General features: G+C 40.6%; 1 protein-coding gene across 1 annotated transcript; it reads right to left on the bottom strand.

Annotated features, from left to right (window-relative positions):
- Nucleotides 1-2,566: 2,566 nt before the first annotated feature.
- LOC136677675 (keratin-associated protein 5-4-like) lies at nt 2,567-9,079 on the bottom strand. The gene is made up of 3 exons (XM_066655270.1): nt 9,003-9,079; nt 7,993-8,034; nt 2,567-3,560 (listed from the first exon to the last, which is right to left on the bottom strand). Exon 3 carries the CDS (start codon nt 3,449-3,451, stop codon nt 2,681-2,683), a length of 771 nt encoding a protein of 256 aa, XP_066511367.1. The 5' UTR covers nt 3,452-3,560; nt 7,993-8,034; nt 9,003-9,079; the 3' UTR covers nt 2,567-2,680.
- Between the last annotated feature and the right edge of the window lie 3,426 nt (nt 9,080-12,505).

Here is a 12,505-nt window from a genome sequence, read left to right as displayed (position 1 = left end):
AGTTATTTGTTTTTTGTTTGTTGGATTTTTTAGCAAATAACAATTACTGCTCAGATAAATAGCTTTTTAAATCTCATAATCTTTGCACAGTGCAGTGTGTGTGTGTATATATAAATTTTTATTACTAAGCATTAAATATTTTTGGTTTTCTAGACCACTGCTCATGCACATTGTTTTCTGAAACCTTGTCTGTTAATAAAAAGTTTGTCACATTTCTGCTCTTCTGGGAAGGATTTGCACTTGCTGTTAGAACAATTTTATGAGGCATTTATTAATGGCTTTTATTAGAGCATAAATGAGGTCGGAATATGACGTTGAATTATTATTATAGTTCTGGATTGCAAACACTTCTCTGACTCCTCCCAAAGGAATCGGGTGCTGCTCCTTCACTCCACAGTAGTGATCAACCGATATATCGGCTGACCGATTAATCGAGGCGATTTTGGCATCTTTTATATAATCGGCATCGGCTGATATATGAGCGCAAAAGGCTGATATTTACTCAATGCACACAGGTAATGCTGTGGGCAGCTCTGTCATTCTGGCTGTTAGAGCGCCCCTTGCGTCCATTTTGCCATCTTACAGGCAGACATCATTGAGCACAAGTGAAGGAGTACAAGCCTCCAACCTGTAGCTGCATGCCGTCTCATCAGAGAAAATGGTATGAATTATTTTCTCTTCTTCAGCTCTCACTATTTGTTACTGGCTGCTCCTTGTAACCTACACTCAATAATCTGCATCATAAACGACTAAGTTGATAGTTGTAATCTAGAAACCCAGCGTTATTTAGCCTCTTAATTCGCTCATTGGTCAGCGGCGCCTATAAAAAAAAAAATCACTCATTGTTATATCTGTCAGTATATCTCAAGTACTACAGGTCCAAAGTCGACGATTAATGTACCAAATTAAAGCTTAAAATCACATTTTCATTGATTTAATCATTTTATATATAATCCCACTTGATAAATAAGTATTTTTGCTGTTATTGGAAATTGTTATGAAAAAATATTAGTGACAGTACATATTTTCAGATTTTTCACAGCGCCATGTTTGAGTCAATGTGTACATATTATACACCAATCGAACGGGCAGACTCTCAGGATCACAGGGATATACATTTAAATGTAGGACTAAGGAATTAAAGCCAAAAAAACAAGATAACCCAAACTTCAGGTTTCTTCTTCATCAATGACAAAACCACTGCTTCTCAAAGCCTAAAGAGCCCACAAGTGGCTCACACACAAAGTTAGCACAGCAGCGCTTACCTTAGATAGTCCCCTTCAACACGAGTCTAAATCTGAGTCTCTCCAACAAACTGTTTTTGAGTAATCCTCATGTTTATGTCAAGAGTACTGGTGGAAAAAAATAGTACACATTTTAAAAACAAATTTTAAATATGACCCCCGTGGACCCATGTCACACCTACTGCCGCATAGCTTAGGCTTTCCAATGACATGTCAATCAAGTCTGTAGACCAATCAGGGGCAGAGTTATGTTGATGTGCACCCCAAGGACAAGAGACAAACACGCAGCAGAGCGCATACGTTTTCAGCGCCTAACAGACCCAGACACTGCGAGAGAGACTCAAATGGTTCTATTTGGTAGCCACAAGCGCCACAAACAATAATCAAGTTTCAGGGTTCGCGGAGGGCGGACTGACGGAGGCAGACGCATACGCTAAAACACAGATAAACTTTATTTACAAAAAGGAATAACAAAACAGAGACAAAGACTAGGGCAAAAACCTAAATGAGGGAAAGCACAAAACAGACAGACGTGAGACTCAGTGATGACGGAGAAACAAAACAGTGACAGGAAACGAAGCGAGGCACGGACGAGACAAAATGAGGAACAGACAAACTGAAGGGAGCGATACAACTATGACAATGAAAATGGGCGGAAACAAGGACAATACCAAACAGATCCATGTGCTGAGAGAGCACATGGCGGGGAAAACAGACCTGACAGGACGAGGGCGTGACAGATGCCCCCCCCCCCCTGAGTGCGCAACTCCCGGGGCGCATAACCAAAACCCCCCAGGAGCTGGCGCAGGAGAAGGCACGAAAAACAAGACAAGACAACTAACCAACGGGTGACAGGACTCAGGACAAGACAGGAACAGACACAGGAAATGGAGCTGGGGACTTGACAGGACCGGAAACTGGGGACTGGACTTGGGACAGGACAGGAGACTGACAAAGGGGGATGACAGGAGACGAAACTTGGGACAAGACAGAGGACAGAAACGGAGACAAGACAGAACTAGAGACGGGTGATGAAACACTGGAATGAAGAGGGGGACCTACTGGAGACAAAACTGGAGAGCAGAGGACTGAACAGGTGACTGATAAAAGGGAAAAGGAGACAGGACTTGGGACTGGAACGGACTAGACAGGACGGGAGTGGACACATCTGGACAAGGTGATTGAACATTGGATGGGGATCGAGACTGGACAGGCATAGACAACGGAGACGAGACTGGGGACAGAACGGGATTAGAAACAGAAGGTGGGACAGGAGCAGGTGACTGAACAGGGGACTGGATTAGCAAGGGACTGGACAGGACTCTGCAGGGGAACAGGGACCAGGATGTTCACAGGGACAGACATGAACACAGTGACCGGGACTGGGACAGAGACAAAGGCAGACACAGGTACAGGGACAAAGACAGAGACAGAAACTAGGACAGGAACAGACAGACCAAAACAACTGGGGGATGCCCAGGACTGGCAAATGTCTGAGGAACCAGCCTGGGCACAGTTCTAGGGATTCGACCTGGAGCAGCCGGGGCCACAGTCATGGGTGCAGAAGCGACCGGGCCACAGTCACGGGTGCAGAAGTGGCAGGGGATGCCGCCTTCGCTGGAACGGACGAGGCGGGGAATGCCGACATCACTGGGGCAGGTATGGCGGACGCCGTCTTCTTGGGAGCATGAGCGGCGGATGCCGCCTTCGCTGGAGCATGAGCGGCGGATGCCGCCTTCGCTGGAGCATGAGCGGCGGATGCCGCCTTCGCTGGAGCATGAGCGGCGGATGCCGCCTTCGCTGGAGCATGAGCGGCGGATGCCGCCTTCGCTGGAGCATGAGCGGCGGATGCCGCCTTCGCTGGAGCATGAGCGGCGGATGCCGCCTTCGCTGGAGCATGAGCGGCGGATGCCACCTTCTCGGGGACAGGAGCAGCCGTGGAAGCCGCCTCCTCGGGGACAGGAGCGGCTAGAGGCGCCACATTCTTGGGGACAGGAGCGGCTGGAGGTGCCGCTTTCACAGGGACAGGAGCGGCTGGAGGTGCCGCTTTCACAGGGACAGGAGCGGCTGGGTTCGTCGCCTTTACAGAGACAGGAGCGGCTGGGTTCGCCACCTTCATGGGGACAGAAGCGATTGGAGGCGCTGCGCACATTGGAGCAGCAGTGGTAAGCTGTCCTGCAATGACGTCCACGGAGGCAGGGGGACATGCGACGACGTCCACGGAGGCAGGGGGACCTGCGACGACGTCCACGGAGGCAGGGGGACCTGCGACGACGTCCACGGAGGCAGGGGCTTGTGTTGCTCGCAGGGCACGTGCTAAAACACAGATAAGCTTTATTTACAACAAGGAATAACAAAACAGAGACTAGGGCAAAAACCAAAACGAGGGAAAGCAGAAAAAGACAGACGTGAGACTCAATGACGACGGAGAAACAAAACAATGACAGGAAACGAAGTGAGGCACGGACGAGACAAAACGAGGAACAGACAAACTGAAGGGAGCGATACGACTATGACATTAGACATGACACAACTGGATACGACAAGAGGAAGTGAGAGAAGGGGACTTAAATGCACACACAAACGAGACACACCTGAAACAGTTAACGAGGAATACAGACAAGGAGGCAGGACAAAGGCGGGACATGGGGGGAGACAAGGACAATACCAAACAGAGCCATGTGCTGAGAGAGCACATGGCGGGGAAAACAGACCTGACAGGACGAGGGCGTGACATCAAGTCAATAAACATGTTTTGAAAGCTTATATATCTTTTATTAGCTACCTTTCCCTCACTGTGGTCATTTAAACTCAGTACATCAGAATAAAACACACCATACCTAAGGGTTTTTTTACTGTTTGGTGAGGGGTAAATGGCCACTTGGTTAGGGACAGGAGACTAGTTTCTCATAAAAGTAAAGAAAAACACTGTAAGATGTTGACATTCAGTCTAGACAAGACATACACTGTATTTTTGCAGTAAAAAGAAACATTTTCCTTATGGAGAGCTTGGGGTCCATTGTCTGCTTCAGCAAAATAACTTCAAATCAGTAGGAGGTATCAAATCCAAATTTTACCTGATAAAAGTAGACCCCTGGAGACACAATTTCAAATAGAAAAAAACTAATGGGACTCATGAACTCTTCAGTTTATAGTCACTAACATTTATTTATTTTTATTTTTTCAAAAATAAGACAAATGCCTACATTTTTTTTCAATTTTATTTTTACAAATATGAAGGGTTTCATGTAAAAATAAATCATGATAATGTCTCTAGTTTATTCACTGCCTGAGGAATGTCAGCTTTACATATCGGCCATCGGCCACTACTACTGTCTAAAAATCGGCATCGGCCATCAAAAAACCCATAACAGTCGATCACTACTCCAGACAACACAGTCCTAATTCTGTGGAGATGTTACAAGCAATGCCTGTGTAATTAAAGGTATGGTTCCACGGAGGGTACAGCTTAAAATACGCATTATGCATAATACATCACATCACTGTCAGAACAAAACCATATACACTGAAACTCTGTGTGTGTGTGTATATTTTTTATATCAATTTTCTGCTACGTTAGTGCAAACCAATATCAAAATTAATTGTACATTTTACCACGATTGCTAATAATGACTGATTATTTAGTTTGTGTATTTTTGACCCTCATAGTTCAGTGATGAGTCTTGTACTGTAAATATGCTCCAGTATTAAATATGGGATATTTTTTCTGTTTGTAATGTTCTAATGTTCCTCTCATGTTTTTTTAATAATTTTGTTGTGTGATTATGTTTTGTTTGCTGTTTTTTTTTTTTTTTTCTTCCTCCCCATTTACATTTGACTTTTTGTTCAGTGTCGTATTAATTATACCCAAACTGGTTGAGTCGCTCAGTCATCCTCTAAGTTTAGGTTGCTGAATGCAACCTGTGGCAGATAGGGGCATGACTACAACTTGGAAGCATGGTTTTAAAGGGACAGGACATGAAGACACAGTGGGGACATAACAGAATAAAAATAATTATGCTTGATTAGAAGGTCTGAATGTTGATTTTTTGATTAATTGCCCATCGCTATGTTAACTTTTTTTTTTTTTTTCTCTTCTTTACCTATTGACTAATATGATAGAACTGTTGTATACTTGGAATGCTATAACTTTACATGATGTTCTTCCTTCTGTAAGTTGGCCATTATGGAGATAAAGTTTTGATCTGACAACAAAGGTATGTAATATACTACAAGAATGCGCATCCAAAATTCTCCCCAGTTTCATTTACTTTAACAATGATAGCACTATTGCATGGAATTACGTAGTTAATGATACAATTACTTAAGACTACAGTCATATAACTACTTATAATGGTTGTGGAGGGGAGAGGAGGAGAAAGAGAAGGTAATTTCTTCTTCCGGAATAAACCGAGGAATTGATGGTGTTTTGTTGAGGAGGGAATGACATCCTGCACCACGACATCATTAGCTGTGAATCATTCATTTGCAATTAGCACCGGGGCTAATATGAATATTACACATCATTAATCAGAGATGTAGTTCTTGATGGAGCTTGGTATAGTTATATTGAGCTTGAGTGTGAATTATTCAATTTATTGTATACTGCATTATATCAAATGTATGTAATTTTTATTTTTTATTTTTTTGTTTATATTTGTGTGTGTGCGTGCGTGTGTGTGTGTGTGTTTATGATCACACACTAATGCAGTAATCCTTATTTCTGTGTTGGCCCCTGCAGTATGGTAATGATTAAAGGCTGCCATAATTGCCTTCCATTTAGAAACCTGCCTGGTGTATCAATATCAAGCGTCCCTAATTATAACAGCACTCTCACAATTCACAGTAATCTCTGCGGAATGTGTTGGGGGCACACTGAGCAGTCCTGTAATTTCCTGTAAACACTCGTTCAAATGTTCTGCTAAATGGTCAATTATTACGGGCATATCATATCACAAGGCAATTTCAAGTAGTAAACAGGGCCTTACCAAGAAAAAAAAAATCAAAAACAAAAAACTAACAGCTGTGATCCATACTGATTTTAAAAAGCTTTGCTTTACTGTCACATTTTCATGATATACCTGAATAGCAAGAAATCATAAATAGCTTAATATTTTAATGTCGGCAGCTTGTAAGTAGGGTACCGCTTTAGAATAAGATTACACTCTTAATAAAGATGGCTCTTCAAGTGTCCTTCAGTAAATAAACTGGGTCTATGTAGAATTATGAAGAATTAAGGAGCCCTTTGGATGATTAAAGGGTTCTTTGTATTGTGAAATCCTAATTCATATTAATGGAAATCATGCCAAAATGTTCTATATTGCACCAAAAAGTGTTCTTCTATAGTTACAATGTCAAGCTTGTTACAATAGAGGAACAGTTTTAGGTGCCATACAGAACCCCTTTAATCATGCAGAGGGTTCTATATAAAATGATTTTCTTAACTAAAGTACCCACTCTTAAAAAATAAAATTGGTATGTAGACTTTAAAGTCAGTTTAGTATCAGTTTATTAATGGTTATTAATTATTACATTAAAAGTCATGAATAATGTTATATCACATAGATAGAAAGGGCAACAATGAGCTGTTGTTTGCCAGATAGCATACCCACATCCATCTATACTGTTAAAGCTCAAGTATTGCCTGATACTGACCTTACTTTGTCTTCTCCATCAGTCGACACCAAGCCTGTTGGCTTCATCACATTTGTTAATAAGTTCAATCATTTAACCACCAAAGTCTTTTTATGCGCTGATGATAATATGGTGTATCTTAACATATGAAATGACTAAATTCACATTCTGAGGAGGGAGCTTATTCATTATCTTGGTATTTTCAGTAAGTTCTCTGACACACACACACGCACACACACACACAAAAAAGAAGTTACTGTAGCTCTTTCTCTGTGTTACAAATAATTATTAATGACTGTTAAGTGTTTACAATCTAATTAATAACTTTGTAATAAACAGGGTTTAAACATTTATAAACCTTTATAAATATAGTCTTATTTTAAAGTGATACCGTAAGAATGTTAGGCGTTTTTTTCATCAGTTCCTTTGAGTCATACATTTGATTTTAACCATGATGTTGCTACTCAGTGGCTCAGTTGAGACTACAATTTACATATACTAAAGAAATTCAATCTTAGTTTTTCCAGAACTCCTCACATTTCATTTTACCATACTTGGTAGGGCCAGATGGAATTATGGCCTCAGACGTATAAAGCATTCTGGAGGTAGGAACACACATACATTTAATACATTTAATTCCAATAAAATAATTATACATTTCTTAATTTGTATAGGTTTATTGAATAAAACATAATTTTGATAGTTCTATATTGATAATGCTTTTGAATGCTGAAAACAGCTTTAAACGCTGTCTTAAATGAAGAAAATGTAGTCACGCTATTCTCAGGTAAAATGACATTGGATTAAAGAAAACAGGTTAAGCTCAGGGATTACAGAGTACATTATGTTACAGAAATACTAGGTTACAGAAAAATATTAGGTGCACACTCCTGCTCCTTTGTCATTTTATGGTAACAGTTACAGTATTAAAAATAACTGTCATTTTTTTCAACAAAAGTAACTTACAATTTAAGTAACTTGAAAATGACAAGTAAGAAGAATTTCTTTGTCACTGCATTTGTTATGAATTCCATCAAGGAAAAAAGTGCTGCAAAAGCATGTGCATCTATTTGTTCTGTTCTTGGGGATAATATAGTATTAAAAGTATGTTTACCTTGGTTTTACAGCTTCAAAATCATTGTGATGCTTCACTGACCTGTAATAGGGAGAATAGAGTCACTGCTACTATGGGCTCAGGACTGCAGAAACGGCACTATGTAACTTTTGGGGGAGGGTAGGAAGCCACATCTTCCTTCCCCCTCCATGTTGATTTCAGTACAGTGGTGTAGATATGAATTACACTAGGGGGAGCCCCAGGAGCATAACATTAGAATTTTGATGTTAGCAATCATGAATGTAGCATATTTATATTTTAATTTATAGGCTATTTTTTTGTTAAATAAATGATGTCATTTTTAAACTATGCAAGTTACCATTAAAATGACACGAGTGGGAGGATGTTTGAATTTTGAGCTATTATTATTATACGTTATATAAAAAAACTGAAAACATATTCATGTAAAAAATTCATTTGAATTTCAAGCATCAATGTTTGTTCTTCCATGCACCTAACAACAAAATTCTACTAACCCGCTTCACTAAAAATGTCGAGCCTTTAGCCCAGTATCAGTGGATTTGATTGGCACCACGCCTGAGGTGTGGACTGCACTGACTGACAGTCAGAGATAAGATGTGACGACCAATCGGTGGAGGCGGCGGTTGCCGTGGGAGACAGTTAAATAGGATCTGAGGTTCAGTTCTGTGTTGCTGTGTGTTCAGTGGGGGTCATACTCAAAATGACTTGGTACATTACTTTTAAGGCCCTGTCACACACGCTAACACACACAAACACACATAAACATTACTCACACCTGCACACATGATGTGTTTACCTGGTGAATCACCTTCCTGGCAATATGGCATGAGAAACAGTAAAAGAAACCCAGTTTCTCTAGGTCTCTCGATCCCTGGCTCTTACTGCTGCTCTTATCTCACTTACAGACTGAAGTCTAAATATAAAATTTGCAATTTAGCGATTATTTATTGTGGATGAAATGCAGATGAAACACCCTGAGGCCTGGCCTGCGTCTCAGCCCAACGTCAACTGACATCACTTGCACTCACCTACAGCTACTCGCTCGCTTGCTTGCGCCATCTTTACCTTTTATGGCTGGGGAAAGCACTCATGCAGCATGTCTTTGATGAAGCATCTGGGCAGAACAGTTTGTGGTGTGTGTGTGTATATGTGTGAGTGAGAGCGAAACAGAAAGCTGGTATATGTGACTGAATGTATGTGGGTTCAGGTGCAGGGGAAGGAAGCATACAGTGCTTGTGTGTGTGTGTGTGTTTTTGTTTTTGTGTGTTTGGAGTGGCACATGCGGAGTGGAGCGCTGTGGCTTTTTGTTTTTCTGTAAATGGCTTATTCACAGTCTTCACTTTCCTGCAAGCACAGCGCATTCTCTCCTCTCAGTGTATATAATACACTACCCCACTAAAACACACTCACTCCTTCTGATGGAGAGATGAACATCCTTTAGAAACAGTATATGCTGGTGATGGCAGTCATATTTTTGGTCATTTTTTTTTTTTTTTTGGGTTTGCTAGGTTTTTTTGTTTGTTTGTTTGTTTTTTACTTTATATATTTATTTTTTTATAATTATTTTCTTGGGGGTGCAATAAAAGGTGTCACAAAATAAAAGATTCAAAGTGTGAATGAATGGCATTTGAATGATGTTAGAGCTACAAACATTCTTTATAAACTTTGGCCTTTTTTAATTGATGTGTTCATTAATATGATAAACTGAACAGTCGCTGGATTAGGAACACCTGCGTTTTACTTACTCTAATTTTATCAGCTCAACTGACCATACAGGAGCACTTTGTACTTCTACATTTACAGAGTTTACATCACAGAGCACCAGGGTCCTGGGGTTGTGGGTTCAAGCCCCACTCTGGTGATTGGTGCCCCCTCCAGGGCTCTGAACCCACCGCAGACCTGAACTGGATATGCGATTACAGACAATGAGTGAATGAATGTTGTTATACATACATGGTTTGCCCCCTTTCCTTGCTCTTCAGTAGTCAGGACCTTCACAGGCCCACCACAGAGTAGGTATGATTCGGGTGGTGGATCAGACACAGCAGGGCTGCTGGAAGTTTTAACGCCCTCAGTGTCACTGCTGGATTCTGAATCGTCTACCAACCAAAAATATCCAGCCAACAGCATCCTGTGGGAGGCGTCCTGTGTCCACTGATGAAGGACCAGAGGAAGACCAACAAAAAATGTGCTGTGGCAGATGACATATTGTCGAGGTATGTGTATCAATGAGTGGACACAGGGCACCAGAAGCAATGCTGTGCCTGATTCACTCGTACCAACATATTAACACATATACCAATTTAGTGGCACTGCAGCTCTGACAATGATCCACCATCCAAATCATATCTGCTCTGTGATGGTCCTGTGTGGGTTTGGACCATTGAAGAGCAGAATAAATATGGGATAAGTTTGCAGAGAAACATTTCAGTACACACATACATATATACATACATACATCGCCGTCATTGCTCTGCGATGGTTGGCTGCATGGAAGAGTCAGGCGTTCACTGTACTCATGGTGCTCTATGGGAGTAGATGAACTGACTGACTGAATCCCAGTTTCTTGTCAGCAGACACACACTCATGCACACACTCACTCACTCCAAATGAGTAAATTAGAGTGACCGATCAACCTAAAGTGCATGCTTTTGACTGTGTGAGGAAACCAGAGTACCCGGAGGAAACCTATGCAAGCACAGGGAGAACATGTAAACTCCACACAGAATGGCCCAGGCTGGGAATCGAACCCAGATCGTCTTGCTGTGAGGCGACAGTGCAAACTATTACACCTAACTACTACTTACTACTACTCTCTCTTTCTCTCTCTCTCTCTCTCTCTCTCTCTCTCTATATATATATATATATATATATATATATATATATATATATATAATTCCTCATGAAGGATTACAGTTCAGAGTTACAGTATTTAATTAATGTAGAGTAGCCTCAAACTTCAGCACAGCTCTTTACATGAATATCAAAACTGTTGAGAATGTCCCTCAAACCTATTCCCTGTATAACTAGTTTAGTTTTTACGAGGATGTGTGTGTGTTAGCTTATGTGGTGTATTCCGTTGGATGCATGTGAATGACAGAAAATGACAACTCATACAACCCCACACAGGAACACAAATATCAGTATGATAGTTGGAGGCTATTTGTAGTAAATGTCCTCCACAGGGGGAAAACTGTGTGTGTGTGTGTGTGTGTGTAACCTTGCTCTTGGCTCAGTCGTGTATGTGAGTGAGAGTCAAAGCAGAGCAATGCAGTCTCTCTTTATCAGTGAAAAGAAATCTTAAACCCCTTTTTTGGCCCAGAAGAAGAAGAGCAAAAAAATGGTACTGTGCTTACAATCTGTGTCAGTGACCTCTCTGTTTTCCTGTTGCTGACGTGTGTGTACACATGTCCATGAGGTTGTGTTTTGCCACTTTCTATTATCCATGATGCTGAGAGAGAGGAAGGGAGGCTTAGTTGGTGAACTATGTGAATTGTTGTGAATTGTTTCTCTCTCACTCTCTCTTTCACACACACACTTCATTTAAACATAAATATAAAAAACTCACCAAAACTTACATTTAAACTAAATTTGACAAAAGCAACTTTAGTTAGTATTTTTGCCTTATATTGTAGCATCAAAATCGTTGTGATGAATTACTGACCTGTAATAAAAACAGAACTTCTGTCGTTGCTACTCTGGGATTACCACTGCTGAAACTGCACTATGAAGGAGGGTAAGAAACTGCCCCCTTCTGACCCCTCCCTCTTTATTTAATGACAGTGCTGTAAAAGTAAATTACGCTCTATAAATGTAGGAGTCCCAGACCAAAAATACCAAATATTACCTAGTGTTCTATTAAATATTATAAATTGCAGAAAAAATGAGCAACATTAATAACAATTATAAATACAAAAAGAATAAAATCTGTGTGCTTGTAAGCATGTATCACTGACATTCACTGATGCTCAGATTGGGAATGTTCTGCATTGCCAGAGTAGAGCACTTTTATATTAATTCAGAAAAGGGGCGTCCTTACATCTCAACAACCGTGGATTGGACAGTGATAATGCTCTTTTGAAATGTTTATGGATTTTGACAAATGAAATTGTTTTTGACCAATTAAATCTGAGCGAGCATATATTTCCTTGAGAGCTTAGAAAAATGTTAAACTAGTAAAGTAAATGGTTCTGAATAGAACTGAGTTCTTTCTAGAACCATATGCAAGTTGAAATGTTTATTTTAATTGATGGGCTACATATGGTTCTAGGAACCTTTTTAAAATGGCCCTATACAGCATTAGAAAGGGTTCTACTATTGTTACAGTTTACAACCTGATACAATCGAAAAACCAGTTTTAGTGCTATTAGGGACTATTTTCCAAAAGGTATTACATAGAACCATATACAACACATTATCAGTCTGAAGAACCCTTTCATCATGCATAGAGCCATTAAACACGCAAATGGTTCTGTAAAGAACACATAGCTCTATATCTCTGATGCGGCTCGGCTTTTGAAAATAATTAATC

The sequence above is a fragment of the Hoplias malabaricus genome, chromosome Y (assembly GCF_029633855.1).
Source record: "Hoplias malabaricus isolate fHopMal1 chromosome Y, fHopMal1.hap1, whole genome shotgun sequence".
Taxonomy (NCBI): domain Eukaryota; kingdom Metazoa; phylum Chordata; class Actinopteri; order Characiformes; family Erythrinidae; genus Hoplias; species Hoplias malabaricus.
This window is presented reverse-complemented; position numbering and strand designations above follow the sequence as displayed.

Bases quoted from the DNA above. Each gene is read 5' to 3' on its own strand.
- LOC136677675 (XM_066655270.1), bottom strand. From the start codon at position 3,451: ATGTCCCCCTGCCTCCGTGGACGTCATTGCAGGACAGCTTACCACTGC.